General features: G+C 52.0%; 1 protein-coding gene across 1 annotated transcript in view; it reads right to left on the reverse strand.

Moving 5' to 3' along the window:
• LOC144341362 (uncharacterized) overlaps window positions 1-14223 on the reverse strand; it is a 46241-nt gene extending 32018 nt beyond the window's left edge. The window contains exons 1-5 of the mRNA XM_078004536.1: window positions 14162-14223; window positions 12586-12829; window positions 8042-8179; window positions 7643-7764; window positions 7182-7243 (exon numbers count right to left, since the gene is read on the reverse strand). Coding sequence (XP_077860662.1) covers window positions 7182-7243; window positions 7643-7764; window positions 8042-8179; window positions 12586-12829; window positions 14162-14223 — 628 coding nt within the window. The remainder of the gene's footprint in view (window positions 1-7181; window positions 7244-7642; window positions 7765-8041; window positions 8180-12585; window positions 12830-14161) is intronic.
• Between the last annotated feature and the right edge of the window lie 6809 nt (window positions 14224-21032).

Here is a 21032-nt window from a genome sequence, read left to right on the forward strand (position 1 = left end):
AGAAGTCATCGAGATTTTTGCCATTACTATTAACGAACTGCAGCACCAGCTCCTTCCCACTTTTTTTTTTTTTCCATTACTTTTAATGACTGCTGCCCCAACTATTAGCATCATTTATATTTATCTATCCATCATCTGCCTTCCCCTCTAGAAAGGAAGCTCCATGAGAATAGAGGCCAAATCTACTCAAATCACTCTAGCTTCCCAGCACACTGCTTGTCATAATCATTTACCGACTGACTGACAGAGAAATGCCGTCACTGTTGCTGGGATGAGGCACACGACACGCCCCTTTGAAAGCCACTGTCATGGACAGTTAGCGTTTGCTCTTCACTCCTGCACCCGTGGCGTGGCTGGGCTTAGGCTGATCTAGTCTGGGCTTGACTCCAGGCTGAGCGTGGGAACCATGTGTGCTCCACACGCCTCTCATCCTGCAGCCAGAGCCGCTGTTCCCCGGGGCACACGCATCTCGTGGGGAAAATCAAGAGCCTTAGAGGGCAGGCCTGGCAGCACCTCGTGGGGAAAATCAAGAGCCTTAGAGGGCAGGCCTGGCAGTGCCCGCACATTCCAGGCTTCTGCCCGTGCCGTGTCCGTGCAAATCTCGTTGGCAGAAGTTAAGTCACCCAGCCACAAGCAACACCTGTGGGATGGATAAGTCCATCCACCCTCCCTCGGGCCCTGGCTAGGCTGCAGCTGCGAGCTGTGTCATACTCTTACAGGAGAGTGAAAAATTGAGGCCCAACATTAAATCACCCATGGCAAGAAATGTCGGCCTCTGTGTCCCCACGCTGGAATCATTCTTCACCAGCGGGTTCGCCTGAGCTGACTTCCCTTTGCAATGGTGTCTGCAGGTTTAGGCCAATGCTGTTCCCTGTGGAGGAGAGAGAAGCCTCAGTGGGCCTCTGTCTGTTGGGAAGAACAAGATATTAGCTTGGCGCAAAACCACCACAAGCCCCAGGGGGCCCACGCCTTGTGTGACAGGAGAGGGGAAGAGAACTGTGGGAACTCAGGCAAGCTTGCGTCCCCAGCCTCTCCCCCGTGTTCTCAACCCCTCCCCTGCATCCCCAGCTCCCTCCCCTGTGTCCCCAGCCCTCTCCCCTGCTTGCCCCATCTCTGCTTTCTTTTTTTCATTTTCTTTACTTTTTTTTTGAGACAGGGTCTGGCTTTGTCACCCAGGCTGGAGTGCAATGGCACGATCTTGGCTTACTGCAACCTTCACCTCCAAGGCTGAAGCAATTCTCCCTCCTCAGCCTCCCCAGTGGCTGGGACTAGATGCCTGCCACCACACCCAGCTAATTTTTTTTTTCTTTTGGTAGAGACAGGATTTGCCATGTTACCCAGGCTGGTCTCAAATTCCTGAGCTCAAGTAATCCTCCCACCTGTCTCCCAAAGTGCCGGGATTACAGGCATGAGCCGCCGAGTCCAGCCTGCTTTATTTTTCTTTACAGTACTTGGAACCTTCTAATGTACTAAGGACACGTGTATTTTATTTTTTGTCTTCCCTAGAACAGGAGCTTAACGTGGGCAAGTATTTCTGTTGATCTCATTTATTACCCTATCCCCAGTGCCTGGAACAGTGTCTGGCACATGAATGGTGTGTTCTAAATAAGTATTTTTAATAGATAACTAAATGAAATATCCTACAAGAGAAAGCTGGTATTTGGAACTCACCCATCAACAGAACCTAAAAGCCAAAGACCTTTAGCCTGTCTCCGCCTCTGAACACACCCAGCCCGGGAGGAGCCAGCAGAGGAAAAACAGGAACAAAGGTGGGGAAGGGAGCAGGTGGCGCCCACCAAGTAAGGACCCCTGAGGCTTAGGCCAAACCTGAGCTGGAGAAAAGACTAGTCTAGGAACTGGGTGTGAGATTAAGTTTAGATTTGTCTGGTCTGGATTTTGTAACACCTAAACAAGGGTTATTCCATTATCATTTTTTTTTTTTTTTGAGATGGAGTCTCACTGTCCCCAAGGCTGGAGTGCAGTGGTGCAATCTCAGCTCACTGCAACCTCTGCCTCCCGGGTCCAACTGATTCTCATGCCTCAGCCTCCCGAGTGGCTGGATTACAGGCGCACACCACCATTCCCAGCTAATTTTGTATTTTTAGTAGAGATGGGGTTTCACCATGTTGGCCCCCTGGCTCACGCCTGTAATCCTATCACTTTGGGAGGCTGAGGTGGGCAGATCACAAGGTCAGGAGATTAAGACCATCCTGGCTAACACGGTGAAACCCCATCTCTACTAAAAATACAAAAAATTAGCTGGGCGTGGTGGCGGACACCTGTAGTCCCAGCTACTCAGGAGGCTGAGGCAGGAGAATTGCTTGAATCCCGGACGTGGAGGTTGCAGTGAGCCAAGATCACGCCACTGCATCCTGCCTGGGCGACAAAGCGAGCCTCCGTCTCAAAAACAAACAAAAAAAAACCTTCAAAAGAATGTAAGATTTTTTAAAGTACAGCTTTAAAAATGCCCCTTACAAATACATCAGTGTTATATTAAGGCAAACCTACTTCAGAAGCACAAAGTTAATTTTTTATGATTCCAAGAAATATGTGAATGTTTAAAAAAAAAAAAAAAAAAACCCAAACACCCGAAAGGGATCGAACTCAAGATAGTTTGTAACATTTTATTGCAAAAAGAAGGGCAGAGAACAGTTTTCTTCTTCATACCTGTTTACCACAGACTTCCCTGAGAGCAGTAATTTTTAGCAACTCTCCTGTGCAAACAAGTCTCATCAAGGAATCAGTGTATGGGCCACAAATACCTTCTCAGTGCAGTTTCACCTACAATACAAACACTCAGAAGCACAAATTTAACTGAGGTGAGAAACCAGGCCATTTTGTAGCTTCAGTTTTTCTACCAGTAATATATTAATTTCTTGAAATAGCCTAATAATTTACTTCTACTATCAAAACAGAAGCCCAATCTGGGAGAAAAATTTTTATAGAAGTCACACTAATTTCAATCACATTAGTAGAGAAATTCATATTAGTATAGGCTGAGGCGGGACGATCACTTGAGCCTAGGAGTTTGAGACCAGCCTGGGAAAGACAGTGAGACTCCATCTCTAATTATTTTTTCATATAAAGAAATTCAGAGAGGAGAAGGAAGTGGATATGTGTCTGTCCAAAGACAAATTTTGTGTGCCTGTACATACAACACAACTATGAACCTTCCTTCACGCAGCTCACAATCCAGTAGTGAGAGGGAACTATGAAAACATGAGACCCCACGATGAGGAAAAAGGTGCGCATCAGAGAAAAGAAAAATGCTGCGATGACCCAATGGCAGGAGCAGCACGCATCCACTTTCTTTGTTTTTTTGAGATAGGGTTTCGCTCTGTCTCCCAGGCTGGAGTGCTGTGGCTTGATCTCAGCTCAATGCAGCCTCAACCTCCCAGGCTCAAGTGATCTTCCCATCTCAGCCTCCCAAGTAGCTGGGACTACAGGCGTGCACCACCACACTGGGTTCATTTTGTTGACTTTTTGTAGAAACAGGGTCTCACCTGTAATCCCAGCACTTTGGGAGGCCGAGACGGGCAGATCACGAGGTCAGGAGATCGAGACCATCCTGGCTAACACGGTGAAACCCCGTCTCTACTAAAATACAAAAAAAAATTAGCCGGGCGAGGTGGCAGGCGCCTGTACTCCCAGCTACTCGGGAGGCTGACGCAGGAGAATGGCGTGAACCCGGGAGGCGGGGCTTGCAGTGAGCTGAGATCCGGCCACTGCACTCCAGCCTGGGCAACAGAGCTAGACTCCGTCTCAAAAAAAAAAAAAAAAAAAAGAAACAGGGTCTCACGATGTTGCCAAGGCTGGCATCCTGAAGGGTGGGTGGGGCTTCATCCTACAGAGATGAAAGGCAGAAGCAGCTCAGAGCCCAGAGCAAAGGGGTTGGGGACAAGGGCATCCAGAACAGAGTGGCTCGGCTGAGACATCCAGTAGGATGCCACCAGGCAGAGGTGTGGTGGAAAAACACAGGGCCACAGGGTGAATGCTCACACGTGAGGAGCAAACCACCACAGAACATGAAAGAAACACGGTGCACTACATCAGGCTTCAAATCGCAGCCCTGCAACTTGAGAGCTACCACAGGCAACCGGAAAGGGAGCACGGACAGCACCGCCCACTGCCTGAGGCTGTGAGACGACCAGAAACCTGTGCTCACTAATGACCCGCCTTATTCCAGAAGGAACTCAGGAAACACAAAGACACAGTACAGCAAAATAAAGTAAATGTTAACCATGTTGGCTGAGGAGAAAGTGAAGAGGTCTAAGACTGTCATAAAGTTTACCTCTACTCTAAACTCTCATTACTGGCGAGCCACCAACCAGACTTTAAATTTTCCAGCAGCTAAATTGAAGAGGAAAATGTAATCAAGTAAATGGTTTATAAGATGCAAACAAAACAGCCACCACAGCTGCTGAGCACACATTGCAGCTCCAGCTCCAGGGAGGAACAGGGCGGCCATCTCCTGGGGCTGCCCCGCAGCAGGCGTGTGAGCCCCAAAGCCAGCGTCCCTCGGGGTGGACAGTGACTACGGGCTTCATGGGGCCACATGCCCCCAGCACAAGCTGAGGAAATCTCCCAGGGCAATTCAAGGAACAGGGCCTCACAATGTTGCCCAGGCTGGTCTCAAACTCCTGTGCTCAAGCGATCCCCCTGCCTCGGCCTCCCAAAGTGTTGGGAGGTCAGGCGTGAGCCACTGCACCTGGCCCGGCAGGCACTTTAGAGAAGAGGGCTTTGCATCCTGAAGGGCAAGTGGGCTTCATCCTACAGAGATGAAAGGCAGAGGAAGCTCAGAGCCCAAGGTAAAGGGGGGTGCCTAAGAAAAGTGACTCCATTGGGAACACAGTGAGAGGTCCCGATGCACAGCTTGGGTTAAGCCAGACACTCATTTCAAAGTATCTCAGGAATGGGGGACTCAGCACCTGTCAGGCAATTCTCTCTCTCAAGCAGGCTCCTGGTAGATATTTAGTAGCAGCTGAAATCAACATTATGTTCTGATAGATACTTGCTGATGATTAAAGAGCTATAGATGCTTTGAGGACCAGCTGAAGTGGGGCAGGACTAACACCCTCTGGTGAAAATACGGGAACCCAAACACACAAGTCAGAGCAGGAGGTGTCTGCCCCCACCCCCAAACAATAATGCTGACCCTGGATTTGGGTTAAGTGCCTAGCCCAGCATGTGAGTGTTCAGTAAGTGGAAACCATCACCATCATTAGGTGACGGAAAACCATCAAAGCTTTGAGCGGGCTTGTTGGCCAAGAACAGTGGTCGTGTATTAGCCACTACTAATAATCGCAGCTGACAGTCACTGAGCACTTGCTCTGTGCCAGGATCACGGGAAGCACCTCGCATGCATTTCCTCAATATTCCCTCCCAGTAACAGGGAGGACACAAAACTGGTAGAGCCAGGACTGGAATCCAGGCAGGCCCCAAAGCACTCCAGTGGAGCCTGCCAAGGTGGGCAGGCTTTCACGCTAATGAGGTCCAGTATTTGACCACCACTCCTAGGTGAGCAAGTTTAACAGAAAACCTAAAACTAAACCTAAAATCTAAAAACCTGAGCAAACGCATAAAAAGCAGGCTGTTAAAATGGATCATAAATCTTGCATCACTCACTGGAAAACCACTCAAAATAAATGTCTCCGCGACATGGCCTCTGGGGAGGGCACTCTGTGTGGCTCGTACCACCCTGGTGACAAACCACTTGAACCTGGGTGGTCATCTGACCACATTTCACAGATGATGCACAGAGCCATCTGCATCCACTGTGGTCAACATTTAGGACGTTTTAAGCTAAGATTTGCCAAATTGTAGCCTACTGGATTCCAGGTTCTCTTGACATCTTTTTCCAGTAGCCATGTCTTGCACTTCCCAAGTATAAAGGAACCGAGATGCAAATTTAAAAAAGGAGGATTTAAGAATAATGAAAAGAGAAAAATCAAGAAAGCACAATCACTAGAGCAGAGATAACAGAATTTCTGAATTCCCTGAAAACAATCTATATAAATGCATGTGAAATAATACACCAGCATCTGTGGCCCACACGTCACGTATCAGGAACTGATGTCAGAATATAAGGTAAACATGTTACTGTGAAAACACAAATCCTCACAAATCATTAGGCAGTAAGGCTGAATGAAGCATCCCCCCAGGCACAGCGCAGTGAGGCAGTGTCCAGCAGCCGTAGTGCTCCCCGCGCCCCAGTCCAGTCTCTGGCAACATCAGGTACTTCCCACTAATAACGAGGAGCCTTTCAACATTTTCACAACATCTCAAAACCGACCCCTTTTCTAGCTTAAATGGCACGGATCTGGAAAGGGAAACTATACACAGAATCGGAAAAGATGACTGCCCCTGAGGGATTACAGAAAAAGCCGCAGTCAGGTGTTCAATGAAGTAAAACGTGATCTTCCCAGGGGAGGGGGGATCAATTGAGCTGAAACTGGCAAGAAGGTAACTCCAGGGAGCTCACAACACCCAAGGACCCGGATTTCCGCCGCCTGAACGTCCAGTATTCGCACACTGATAAGAACACCTCCCCATAATTCCCCTGCCAGCGCCTCCAACACCCCCAATCCTTTCCCCAGGAATGCAGTCCCCGTGTTTGCGGCTCCTGTAACAGCCACGTTCCCACACAAGTGCTGCCTGAGCTCCCCAAGCCCTCCAACCACCACCCCCCAATGCCCTCGAAGGTCTATTCAGAGAAGTCACCAAGATGCAGTCACCGAGGAAATTCAAGGACCTCCAACTTACCAAAAGGCTTCCGGCTGTACAGAGCTAAGCTTCCTATTCCCCTCCTAAACCTACAACCTAGTTTTCATTTCACAAGAAGCCTTTCCTTGTGCTCATGCACGCAGTTGTCAGCCGGCTTGGTGAGGCACTCCAAATAACAGCGGCAGCCACAACAGAAACCAGAAGCATCTCCACCATGAAGCAGTAATAATACTTTGTCCTAATGATCCCTTTGTCCTTGGAAAATGAACTTCAGAAAGAAAGTTATCCACTGCGAGCAGAGCAGCCTTCTGGGTCCGGACCCAGGTCCCACGGGCCCACTCAGCGGCTTCTGGGTCCGGACCCAGGTCCCACGGGCCCACTCAGCGGCTTCTGGGTCCCGACCCAGGTCCCACGGGCCCACTCAGCGGCTTCTGGGTCCCGACCCAGGGCCCACTCACCGTTGGAGAGAGCTTGCTGAAGCTCGGTGTCCGATATCACTCCACTCCTGTCTTTATCAACCCTACAACATCAAGAAGACCAAATAAGCTGGCGATCCAAAGTTCAGGAAAAGCAAAACAAACGTCTCCTGTCAACCCTGCACTGACTCTGGAAGGCTCGGAGCCTCCTGGAACCTCCGCCTCCCCCATCCCGCTGAGGAGGACACGGGAATCAAGGAAGTGCCGCAGGAGCCCACGTCCAAGCGGGGTCTTCCCCTAAGAGGCCAATCATCTTTCTCTCTCAATCCTTCCCTTCCTTCCTCTCCTGGCCTGTCTGAATTCACATTTGCACCAGTTTCCCTTTTTCACACACAAGATTCCGTCAGATAACTAAGGCATTCCCTGGCCATGAGTCACTACAGTTTCGGTCATTCATTCCGTGGAAAAGCGACCGGGACAGAAGGCGCCGCCGGAAAGGTCACCTGCCCCGAGCAGACGCCAGGTCGCTGCTGCTTCCTCGGCTGCTGACACTTAACAGCGCCCAGACATTCTGTCTCTGCTTTCCCCGAACAAGCACCCCTGGAGACCCTCCGCCCGGCGGCTCCTGAGGCGAGAAAAAGGGCCTAGCCTGGGAGCCGGTGGCCGCGACCTCGGGTCTGCAGCGGCTACTCTGCACCTCTGGAAGGGCCCAACGCACAGGGCAGGGACCGGGCAGGAGGCGGGGGCGGCCGCAGGGGACCCACAGGGGACCGGGGAGACCGCAGGGGACCCGGCAGGGGACGGGCGCGGCCGCAGGGGTCGGGGCAGGGGACGGGGGCGGCCGCGGGGGTCGGGGCGGTCGCCGCGGAGGCGGGAGGTGCCCGGGCGGTGCCAGGCCGCACCTCTGGAAGACATTCCACAGAAGCACTGGCCCGGCAGCGCCGCGCCCGCAGCAAGCCCCCGGAGCGGTAGGAGCAGGCGGCCAAGGGCCAAGGGCCAAGGCGCGCGGCCGGGCTGAGGCGCCTGAGGCGACGGGAGATCTCTCAAGGCGATTCCGCTTCCGCCTCTGCCGGGGGCAGGGCCTGGCGTTACCGCCACTTCCGGGGGCGCTGGAAATGCGTGTGCGCGGGATGCTCCGGCGCGGCCTTCTGGGCGCGGTGCGTGAAGGCGCTTGGGGAAAATGCCCCGCGCCGCGATGCGGGGCGGGAAGTGATGGAGCAAGGACTTAGCCTTTTAGTTCTTTTATAGAAAGAAGTTTTGACGTGAATGTGATTCAGGCTAACAGTCGGAAACTCTGGGCGGGGCGCGGTAGCTCACGCCTGTGATCCCTGCGCTGTGGGAGGCCGAGGCCGGTGGATCACCTGAAGTCGGGGGTTCGAGACCAGCCTGGCCAATATTGAGAAACCTCGTATCTACTAAAAATACAAAATTAGCCGGGCGTGGTGGCGCACGCCTGTAATCCCAGCTGCTCGGGAGGCTGAGGCAGGAGAATTGCTTGAACCCGGGAGGCCGAAGTTGCAGTGAGCCGAGATCGGGCTATTGCACTCCAGGCCTGGGCAACAAGAGAGAAACTCTGTCTCAAAAAGAAAAAAGAAAAAAAAAAAGGTAAAACACAATTCGGGTGGGAAGGGCAGTGTGCAGTGTTGTCTGTTCCGCCCCCAAAAGCTTCCCTCTTTTAGGTTTAGCCTGCGCCCCCACGCTCTGCATCAGCGCCACCCCCGACGCAGGCGCCCAGTGCAGCTGGAAACACTGGGCGCCTCCCTGCCTGACCCCTTCCCGCCCCTGGTGGTGGTGCAGCCCTGTCTCCCCCGAGACAGCACTGCCTCCGTGCTGGACACAGTTCTGCGGTGGAACCTGGAGTGCCTATAGCACCAATCGCCGGAATTGGGAAGTGCCCAGCTTTGGGCCACTGTGATCCCTGGGTTTTCCCGCGCGCGTACTCCGTGCTGCCTTCCACCCCAGTCCTGTGATCTGTGCCCCGGTTCAGGATACTACAGGCTACTACAATTATTCTCATTATTTCATGGGGTTATTCCAGCTTTTCAGGTTCTTCAGTGCCTCATTCCAAGAATGCTAACATTTTTCATCCTCGTAGTTCCTAGGATTGTCTCTGAATTTTCACCCAGTTGCCTACCAAGATGTTGTCTGTGTCTACTGCAGGGGACGGTGCAGGTCTGAGTATCTTACACACAGCTCACCTTTTTGGTGCCTTTGATCCATGTTAGGAATTATCCACATGTCTCTGGGCAATATTCTACTTTCTTTTTACATAGACCCAATTGTTTTACTTCTTTGGTGTGTCCTTTCTCCTAACACATATGGGTTCACTTTGAAACCTTGAAACCCACATTTACAAAACATTTTTGGTATGAAACATGGTTCCATGACTCATTAGTGGAGTACCATAAACATTTACATTTCCAGACCACCCACTTCCCAGTGGTTTTCTTGGTCTCAGTACTCATGAAAACGGTCTGAAGGTTTGTTTTGGGTTCCTAAGCAGTAGACACACACACAACACTGCCTGTCAGCTATTTCTTGGAAACTAAATCAGCCTTCTGTTGCCATCCTATCATGCTTCAGGGGTGCCTGTGCTAGTTTTTAATTCTTTGTCCCGACACTTAAATGTCTGCTCAAACGTCCATATTAATACTTCCTCTTAGTTTACAAAAGGATTTACTTTCTTACTGGTTGGGATGAAGCTGTCTGAGGTTGCCACCTGTTATTATTCCTTCATTTATTGGACAATGTCTGCCATTGGAGGTTTTCAAACTGTGGTCCCTGGACATGTTAGAAATGCAAATTCTCAGGCCGAATCAGGACTGAATCAGAAGATCTGGGGTAGGGTCCCCCCAGGACTGAATCGGAAGGTCTGGGGTGGGGTCCCCCACCAGGACTGAATCGGAAGGTCTGGGGTGGGGTCCCTGCAGGTAATCCTGTTACACAGGTTAGAGAACCAGGGCATTAGGGGTGGCAATTTGACAAATTTTTTTTTTTTTTTTTTTTGAGACAGAGTCTTGCTCTTGTTGCCCAGGCTGGCTGGAGTGCAGTGGTGCCACTCTCAGCTCACTGCAACCTCCACCTCCCAGTTCAAGCGACTCTCCTGCCTTAGCCTCCGGAGTGGCTGGGATTACAGGCACCCACCATCATGCCTGGCTAATTTTTTGTATTTTTAGAGATGGGGTTTCACTATGTTGGCCAGGCTGGGACAATTCTTTTTTTTTTTGTTTTGTTTTTTTTAAGACGGAGTCTCGCTCTGCCGCCCAGGCTGGAGTGCAGTGGCCGGATCTCAGCTCACTGCAAGCTCCGCCTCCCGGGTTCACGCCATTCTCCTGCCTCAGCCTCCCAAGTAGCTGGGACTACAGGCGCCCGCCACCTCGCCCGGCTAGTTTTTTGTATTTTTTAGTAGAGACGGGGTTTCACCGTGTCAGCCAGGATGGTCTCGATCTCCTGACCTCGTGATCCGCCCGTCTCGGCCTCCCAAAGTGCTGGGATTACAGGCTTGAGCCACCGCGCCCGGCCGTTAATGTTAGCCAAAGGGCATATTTTAGGATATTTAAGAATTTCTTTTTTTTTTTTTTTTGAGACGGAGTCTCGCTCTGTCGCCCAGGCTGGAGTGCAGTGGCCGGATCTCAGCTCACTGCAAGCTCCGCCTCCCGGGTTCGGGCCATTCTCCTGTCTCAGCCTCCTGAGTAGCTGGGACTACAGGCGCCCGCCACCTCGCCCGGCTAGTTTTTTGTATTTTTTAGTAGAGACGGGGTTTCACCGTGTTAGCCAGGATGGTCTCGATCTCCTGACCTAGTGATCCGCCCGTCTCGGCCTCCCAAAGTGCTGGGATTACAGGCTTGAGCCACCGCGCCCGGCCGACAATTCTTAAACTGTCATTCTTTACTCACTTATTTGCAGGAATTCTTCTGTAAAGAACTTTTCCTAATCAACAAGGTTTCCCTGAATTGCAATTTGTAGAGAAAAGGCAGGAGAATCGCTGACCTTCCTTCAAGTGTGCATTCCCAGTGTTAGTGTTAGTGCCCTAGTCACCTCCAAGAAGGACCAATTACATGTTTTAGTTTGGTTGGTTTTGGCTTTGAAACCATCACTAGGAATTCATGATTTTCATGTAGTAGGGACCACAGTCTAGGTGCTTGATGTATCTACTGCTCCTGGGCAGAGCTAGGAAATGTGTCTGTGAAAAGAACAAAGGAGCTTGCGCTTATATTTCTATTTCAAATTTAGTATATAGTTTTACACCTTTTTCTCACAAAAATCTTGTTTCATTTTTTGAGATGAAGTTTCATTCCTGTTGCCCAGGTTGGAGTGCAGTGGTGCGATCTCGGCTGACTCCAACCTCCGCCTCCTGGTTCAAGTGATTCTCCTGCCTCAGCCTCCCGAATAGCTGGGATTACGCCATGCCCAGCTAATTTTTGAATTTTAGTAGAGATAGGGTTTCACCATGTTGGCCAGGCTGGTCTTGAACTCCTGGCCTCAGCTGATCTGCCTGCCTCGGCCTCCCAAAGTCCTGGGATTACAGGCGTGAGCGTACCGCATCTGGCCAGAAAAATCTTAGTTTTAGCATTAACATATTAGTTATTAGCTTTAACTCCCACCCCACATAATTTCAAAGGATTAATACCAATAAGACGAGTAACAATGAGATGATTGATTGAAATTTAGGATTTCAGTGGCTCTATTTGTATTTAGACTATGGCTCACTAAATTTGCACACTTGAAGTGCTGTGTTCTAGTGATGTTCTGATGACACATGAAGTAATAGGCTGCGTGACTGTCACCAGCCTGATGTGCACTTGGGTTGCAGAAACCTGTGATGCTGCCTAGCCCAGCCAGCCCCAGGTCACTCCTCAGACTCCAGCTGGATTCTGACACCACAAGCACCCGGGTCTCCAGTACTTTATTATACTTAAAGTATAATAAAAAAATAAAAACATACAAAGAGTCAATAACAGTTAATACAAACTTGAGGAAGAGCAAAGTCAGAGGACTATCACTATTGGGTATTGAGCCTTAATTTAATGTTACAGTAAATAACACAAGGTGAGACTCTTGAAAGAAACATGGACCAATGGAACAAATAGAGGCTCCAGAAACTTACACAGATAAATTTGATTTATGCCAAAATTAGGAACTTCTGTTCTGCACTAGCATGGCTAAGATGAGAAAGGCAGAAATACCAAATCATGGCCTAACTGTAGAGCAGTGGGTGCTGGGGTGGGTCCTGCAGCTGGACACAGGGGACTCAGTGAGGCAGTGACCCAGTATTGCAGACCCTAGCACATGCCCAACAGAAATGTGTATGTAAATTCACCAGAAGACAATCATCTGAATGTTCGCAGCAGGTGTATTCATCGCCTCAAACTGAAGGCAGTCCAAATGCCCACTGACAGCAGAATGAATGAGTAAACCATGGTGTGTTCACAGGACAGAATCCAACAAGGCAGCAACAGTAAACGAGCTTCAGGTGCAGCCGCAGCAGGGTAATGCTGGTGTGATGCGGGTGTGATGCCGGCGTGATGCTGGGAGGAAGGAGGGCACCAGTGCCTTCTGCTGGGCCCACGTGCATGGAATTCAGAACTGGGCAGTCCCAATTGGCATCTGGGTCAGGACAGTGGTCCCGGCAGGGGTCGGGGAACAGCTCCACAGAGGGGGTTGCCAGGGTCCGGTTTTTGATCTCAGTCCTGGTTACATAGGCAGAAACCAGAGAGCGTCTGAGACAGATCTCCATCAGTTTTGAAATTTACTTTGCCAAAGTTAAGGACATTTCTGGAAAAGAGGAACACAAAACCACAGGAACAATCTGTGGTCCCTGCCTTTATCCAAAGACGATTTTGAGGGCTCTGAACTGTAAAGGCGAAAAGTGGGCTGGAGCGGAAAGAGGGAGGGTGTGGCCCCGTTATGGAATCCACGTGTTGCAAGAGAAAGACAGCGGGCAGGGCGTTGCCCATGGTGTGTCCCTTTTGAGCTCATTACCTTGGCACTTTATGGAGAGCAGCTACCGGTGGAGATGCTTTTATCCATAACCCTCTGCTTAGAACAAAAGGAAAGGCCACTTCTTGCATGATTCAGCTTCCAGTTTAAATTTTTCCTTTTGGCAGAGTGCACTGGGGTCCCACCCAAGATTTTATTATCCTTTCACACAGCTTTGTTCACAAAACTTACTGCATTACATACTATTTGTCACAAGCCAAGAAGGTTTTCTTAAAACACAACGATGTTATAAAAACAGTCCCGGCCGGGCACGGTGGTTCACGCCTGTAATCCCAGCACTTTGGGAGGCCAAGGCAGGAGGATCACTTGAGGTCAGGAGTTCGAGACCAGCCTGGACCACATGGCAAAACTCTGTCCGAAATACAGAAATTAGCTGAATGTGGTGGTGCATGCCTGTAATCCCAGCTACTCGGGAGGTTGAGGCATGAGAATCGCTTGAACCCAGGAGGCGGAGGTTTTAGTGAGCCAAGATCACACCTCTGCACTCCGGCCTGGGTGACAGTGCGAGACTCTGTCCTAGAAAACAAAAAACAAACAAACAAAAGACTCCCACTGAAATGCACTCACGACACCTAAATAAGCAGTTTAAAACCAACCATTATTTTAAAATCACTCTGCTTTTAAAGACATCTCAGTGGAAGTCAACCTGTTTCGATTGATGGCATCATTTGCTAAACTCTGGATGAATGTGTTCTCTCTGCTTGACCAAGCTCCTGGGTGTCGAAGGGCAGATGGGTCGATGAGATTGCGTTTGGCACATGTTATCTCACACACTCACAGCCCGATAGTGTTTGCTTACAGGAAGGCCCCCCATTCCCTTGCGGAACGGGGAAGATGGTCAGAGCGGGACCAGCTCCCTGCGAGAACGGCCTGCAGTGCCCATCCATAGCAACCTTTCTGGATTTTTTTGTCAACTTCATCCTCATTCTCTGCAGAACACAAAAGTATCCAGAGTTTTGTGGAAAACAGCTGGGGACAGGCTTCCTGCTCTCTGTCCCCACCACACTCTCTTGCAGGCTCACCATGAGATGGCTTTGCCATGGTGCAGCGGGAAGATGGTGGAGTCCTGTGCCCAGGTCGCCATGATCCTGAACCAGAACTGTGTAACGGGTGGGAAAAATATACCAGAAGAATGTTCCCCCTGGATTTCTGTTTTTCTGTTATAACTAGACATGCAAGGCAGAGAGCCCTTGACACAACCCTGTGTGCACATGGGTCCAGTCCTGACAAACGCGTGGTCCTGTCGCCAGCTGCTGGTGCTGGGTGGAGGGCTGTGAGCCTCCTCTTTTATCCTCCTCTTTTATCCTGCACACACATGTGGGGTCACTGCTTTATCGTGAAGCAGAGTGATCCCTTGTTCCCGTTACTCTGAAGGAGCAAAAATGTGTCTCTGGAAACCCTCAGAAGGTTTTCTCTGGAGTCATCCATGCTCATGGGGTACAACTGATGAAGCCTCATGAGTGATGCCCGAGTGGCCTGAACGGGGGCAAGATGAAAACACCCACCCGTGTTTCTCCTCTGCTCTTACACCTCACAACAGCAGCAACACAGACAACGACTCTGCGAGCAAATGTGCGGCTCTTCCCCGACAAAGAAGCAATAGATTCTGCAGTGGACGCCAGCTGGGCTTTTCCCCGTCCCACAAATCCCTGGCCAGCTCTCAGTTCTCGCATAGACATGCCATTTCAGTGTACATTTATTTGAGAGCAAGGCCATTGTTAGTAATTTTCCCAAATAAAGAAATGCAGAGTTAATTTGATATTTGAAATTCCTCAGAAATTGAGATCTGTACCCCAAGAAGAGCAACCTCCTCTCTTTCCCTCCTGCATTTTCATCTGTCTCCCTGTGTTTCTTGGTGCCTCTGCCCCTCTGCTCTCATTGGCAGGCATCTAGCCTGGGCCTGATGTGTGGCTGCGATGACAGTAACTGGCTGTGCGACCAGATCCTGACATTTGATCCGTCACCATCCAGCAAGGGTGGATGAAGGCCGCCTGGGACTTGCTGTGCAGAGGGGACGGGAGTCAGGAGCCGGCTCCCAGGCTGACCGTGGCCTTGCAGGTGATATGGGAAAAGTCGCTGAATCCAGCCATCCAAACACCACACACCCATTAAGCCCGGCAGACACAAATGGTGGATGTTGGTGATGCCAGTAGCCGGCTTCACGCTGGCCTAATACCTGGGAGGGGGACTGGCTGGGACACTGTGGACCTGAATCTTCCTCAGATGTGTTCATTGCAGAACGAAATTCAGAAGAAAGCTGTTCTGGTGACTTGGCCAGCCTCACCAGCCTGTCCCCCCTTCGAGTGCACACCTGCCCTCACTCTGCACTGTCTCTGGGACGGGGTTACATTTGGAGCTGGCCAGGCCTCTACCTGGTTTCTGATGGTCTGACCTCTGGGAGGACACTTCTGTCTGCCTGACACACTTGTGAAGTGGGGACAGTCATGACCCCCCACTTGTCCTGGCTGCAGTAAGTTTCCTGAGACTGGACAGTAGCCCCATCCATGCCCGGGAAGATTCCAGGCTCCCTTCAAGACTCCTGTGACCGCTCCAAGTTCAGGTCCTCAAAGTCATCCTGACTCCAACCCCTGGCTCTGCCCCCTGGCTTGGTTCTGCTGTACGAAGACCCCGACCCCAAGCCTGGTCCCACAGTTTTCCCCAAGTTCAGAATTCGGTGACCCCACCGAGGGCGGGGCCAGGGAGCAGGGGCGATCACGTGCAGGAGACCTTCAGGGAAGGGGAAGACATGGCTCCCGACTCAGCTTGCTGCTATTTTAGGGCTGAGCTGCTACCAAATGCAGCTTCCAACCGAAGCGCCTCAGCCGCTGATTCCCTGCAGAAGGTGGTGGAGTCACCGCATCCTGCTCTTAGCACCTCTGCTCCCCCCGCCTGCCCGAGGGGTGTCCTTGGGGGGGACCAGTCTTCAGGGAAGCGTGGCCGGGCTGCCTGCTCCCTGTGACTGCCTGCCCACTGGGCAGAGACTCTCCCAAAGGAGGAGGGTCTGAGGGTCCCCAAGCTCTCCTGGCAAATACTGGGGTCAACAGAGTTGGCACGTATCCCTCTCAGCTGATTTCCTCCTATTTTTTAATGGAAACAAAAAAGACATAATTTCTAGACAAAAAGGCTTTTTCCACATAAAATTATGAATGTTGCAAGGTTTCACTTCTTGTCATTCTAGGAGCGGGTACAGAGAACTTGCAATACCTCCCCCCGTAAAGCCAGCCAGGGCTGCCTGTGCTGGTCCTGCCCATCTCCATGACAGGGAAACTCCTGGGATATCACAGGGCTGCAAAGAGGGTTCCCAGGGTGCCAGCTGGTGCCCACCTGCCAAGACGGAACTGCAGAGCCTTGGCCCCTGGGCCACCAGCTTCCCTCTCCCAACCACTGCTCACTCCGGCACAGACGCAGCCCCGCGTCCCTCTGCTCTTGCCGCACGGGTCTTATTTTGGGTGATGTGTCTCCAGGCCCTCAATTTGTATTTATCCCCTGTTCCTAGAGTTTCTGCAGGATACTGAAACCAGCCCCCTGGTTTTGGGGTGGCTGTGAATCAGTGTCTTCTGTTCCTTGGAGCGCCCCCTGTGCTCCCCAGGAAGCAGGAGGTGGAAGCCCCCACTTTAATTCTCCCAGGGCAGCCTCACTTTTACCTACGTTTATTTGTCCGTGTGTGTGCTGACATCCTCTGTCAGCATGGCTGGGTGCAGGAAGTCTAGTTCCACTCCCTAAGCATGGGTGGCCCTGGCTGGCAGAGGGGGCGGAGGCAAGGTCCAAGACTCTGCCCTCCCTGAGGTTCTGGGACTCGGGCTGCTGGAGGCGGTGCCAGGCTGGATGGAGGCATCCAGGTGCCTGGGCACACATATTACCCTCAGGGAGGGGACCAGCCTGGGGGGCCACACGGTGGTATTATGGCCTGCTTGCACCCCATTGGCTGGAGCCTAGTCATATGTCATTTACTGCAAGGAATGCTGGGCTGGTCACATGTCACTCACTGCAAGGAATGCTGGGAGTGCAGCCATCCTGTGGGCTGGTGAGCAGCCGGGCATCTTGGCCACTCTTCTGTGGCGGGTTAGGTATGGACAAAAAGTATTTGGTGAAAAGAGTTTGAAACCAACAATGAGACCCTCCCCAGCTCTGCCCTTTCTACCTCCCACATAAGATGCTTTTCTTTTAGTAAAAGGGAGGGGCCTGGGCTAGCCTGGCCGCCTGCTGCTCCCACAGCTCCAGGACTCCTCCACAGGCAGGGTGGGGGAGCCACCAGCTCTTCCCAGCAAACTGTGGGCACAAGGGCTGGGGGTCAGGCTGGGCTGAAGCAGCTCCTATGCCTGCTCTGTGACCCAGAGACCATAGTCCTGGGGGCTGTGGGAGGCCACCCGACTGGGTTCAGCGGTGACCTGAGTGACACACAGACCCTTTGCTTTGAGCCAGTGGGAGGAGGGTGTTACTGCAGCACAGTCCCCGCCTTGGTGATGCCACCAGCGTGTGTGGCGCTCACCTGCACTGCAGGACCACTCCCTCTGTAGAACCACCTGCGTCCTTGCCCCACACACAAGCCCTCGGGGGCACCTCTTGGCCCTTGTGCCTGTGCGGATCCTGATGCCTATTTGAATAAATTATTGGAAAAATTATTAGGTGAGGCCAGGCGCAGTGGCTCATGCCTGTAATCCCAGTACTTTGGGAGGCTGAGATGAGCGGATCATGAGGTCAGGAGATCAAGACTCACCCTGACTAACGCAGTGAAACCCTGTCTCTACTAAAAATACAAAAAAAGTAGCCAGGCGTGGTGGCAGGTGACTGCAGTCCCAGCTACTCGGGAGGCTGAGGCAGGAGAATGGTGCGAACGTGGGAGGCAGAGCTTGCAGTGAGCTGAGATTGTGCCACTGCACTCCAGTCTGGGCGACAGAGCGAGACTCCGTCTCAAAAATAAATATACGTATATATATATACACGTGTATATATACACACATATATATACATATATGTATATACACATATATATACACACATATATATGGTGAAAGGAGCCAGACACGAAAGCAACCATGTGTCCTGAGATGGCGTTTATATGAAATGCTTGGAATAAGCTGCTCTATGGAGGCAGAAAGCAGATTGGGGGCAGCCAGAGCCTGCGGGGAGAGGGAGCTGGGAGTGAATCCAGGGCTCCTTTTCAGGGTGATAGAAATGTTTTGTAATTAGATCCTAGTAACGCCAATATACTGACAGCTACACCTCTTTCAGATGCTGCAGGTGGACAGGTGACAGGTGGGGAGAGATCCCTGTCACTCCTGTCGAGAGGGCACAACCCTCTGTGCTTAGGCTGGGGGCATCATGGCTGCAGACAGTCCTGCCCCAGCAGAGGCCGTTTCTTCCCAGACTCCCTGTGGCCCTGAGTCACCGGGGATCAGAATGAGCATGAGAATGTGGATTCGGGGCAAGGCTGAAGCTGGTAGCTCAGAAACTGGAGCTGGCTGTCCCCGTGGAAACACTGCCCAGTGACAGGGGCTGTATGGCCTGGGGCAGTCCAAGCAAACCATCCAAGAGTGGAGGAAAACTCTTCTGAAGCCTTCCAGCCTCCAGTGAAATTCCTTGGATGGGAAACCCTGGGGAGGGAAGGTCCCCATTCCCCCATCCCAAAGGGACCCCTTTGGGCCACTCGCCCCTACTAGGGAGTTTCCCTGGGGACGTCCTCGGACCCGCCCTAGGTACTCAGATATTTAGAGGATGTTCTGACATTCAGTGATTTTCAGAGTAGTGGTGTTAAAGTTACACATACATATGCAAAAATAAGAAAATAAACGAATTCCTATTCCTCCACCTAGAGAACACTACCCATTTTACCTTTTTTTGGTGTTTCCAAATACAGTTTTCAAAGGAGATCATGCTGTTCCTGCTGTTTACTTACTTTTAAGTCTCTCGATGTCTTAGAGCGCCTTCCTGTTTGAAGGAGCGCCTGACGCTGCGTTCACGGGCAGTTTTACAATGGGATGCCGCAAATGCACTTCAAGGCATAAAACCCAGCTCCACAGCACCCCGCAGGCAGGTGGATCTGATCTTCCTCCTGCAGAGTCTGCTGAGACCGAGCTCCACGGCACCCTGCAGGCAGGTGGATCTGATTTTCCTCCTGCAGAGTCTGCTGAGACCGAGCTCGGCCGCACCCTACAGGCAGGTGGATCTGATCTTCCTCCTGCAGAGTCTGCTGAGACCGAGCTCCACGGCACCCCGCAGGCAGGTGGATCTGATTTTCCCCTCCTGCAGAGTTTGCTGAAACCGAGCTCGCCCGCACCCCGCAGGCAGGTGGATCTGATCTTCCTCCGCTGCAGAGTCTGCTGGGGGCTAAGGGTGAGAACCGCGGCAACGAACTAACGCGCTGCAGTGTGGGGAAACCCGGCCCACAGCGCCACCGTGTGGTCTCCGCGTCCCCAGCCGGGACGTTGTCCGGAGCCACGGCCTCCGCGCTGCTGACCCTGAGCCTGTTCCCTTGCTGCAGTCCCCAGGAGCTGACGCTATTCGGGTTTGTTTTTAAACACTCCAGCTGCACAAGCATCTTCTCAGGACGTCCTGCGTGCTGCCCACCCTCTCTTGTGGATGGTCCCCCGGCTCCGGCCGAGTCCCTCCTGGGAGGGCTTCCCCAAGGCCTCCCTCCGTCCAGGGCAGTGGCCGGGCCCGCAGGAGCCTCAGAGCTCTGTCAGGGCAGGACGGACCGCTGTCCTGGCCAGTGCAGGGACAGAAGGGAGGACGCCTTGGAGGGAGGTAGGGACCAGTCGTGAGCATCCATCCCTGAGGAAAGCTGGTGAAGGGGCAGACATCCATCCTGCCAGCAGGAAGCCGCGCCCAGCACAGGAATGCTCAGCCTCAGTGATCCCGGCGGGAGAGACCGAGACAGAGATTCTTCTCACACCCACCAGGCCGCCAGATCCAGCCAGCACCGGGGCATGCGGACCCAGGGCCGTCTATACCTGGGCTTTCCTTCCCAGCTTCCCCGCTCTCAAATTCAGTTGCAAGTGGGTTTGTAAGAAATCATGTTTACAAGCAAAAGCCACCCTCCAACCTTCTGTCATAGGAGTTTTAATGGTGTGAGGTTTCTAGCCCCCCTCTCTCTCTGCAGTAGAAGCAGCCTTGCACTTTCCAAGGTAATGGCACCACCACCCTGCTTGGCGCCCGCCAGCATCTCCCCGTCACTTGAAAGGCAGTGTCCAAACCCCGGGCCCTGTGGGTCTATCCCGGCAGCTCGCCTGCTGTGGTCTCCTCAAACAGCCTCCTATTCCCCCAAATCCCAGACTCAGCCCCTCGGAGGCCTCCAGGTATGAAGGCTCTGGCAGGCTCCAGGAGGAGCAGATAGAACTTGGGTGATCAGCCACTGGGCGCGGTGGCTCATGCCTGTAATCTCAGCACTGTTGGAATCCGAGGTGAATAGATCACTTGAGGTCAGGAGTTTGAGACCAGCCTGGCCGACATAGCGAACCCTGTCTCTACCAAAAATACAAAAAAAAAAAAAAAAAAAAAAAAGCTGGGCGTGGCGACCTGCACCTGTGGTCATCTCAGCTACTTGGGAGGCTGAGGCATGAGAATCACTTGAACCCGGGAGGCAGAGGTTGCAGTGAACTGAGATTGCACCACTGCACTCCAGCCTGGGTGACAGACTGAGACTGTCTCAAAAATAAAAGGTAATCAGGAAGTTCTTGTTTTTGCTTTTTGTTTTTCCCCCTGTGGAACCCTTTGCTCTGCAAAACAGAGAAGCGTTTCTGTGGTGGGATGCTCTGCTGCTCCCCTCTCCACCGCCCAGAACTGCTGATCCCACCCTCATGTCTGCATTCTTGAGGTGGTCCTGAGACATGGCGTTGAAAAACATTGCTTGGGCCAGGCGTGGTGGCTAATGCTGGTAATCTCAGCGCTTTGGGA

Source organism: Macaca mulatta, chromosome 6 (assembly GCF_049350105.2).
Source record: "Macaca mulatta isolate MMU2019108-1 chromosome 6, T2T-MMU8v2.0, whole genome shotgun sequence".
Taxonomy (NCBI): Eukaryota; Metazoa; Chordata; class Mammalia; order Primates; family Cercopithecidae; genus Macaca; species Macaca mulatta.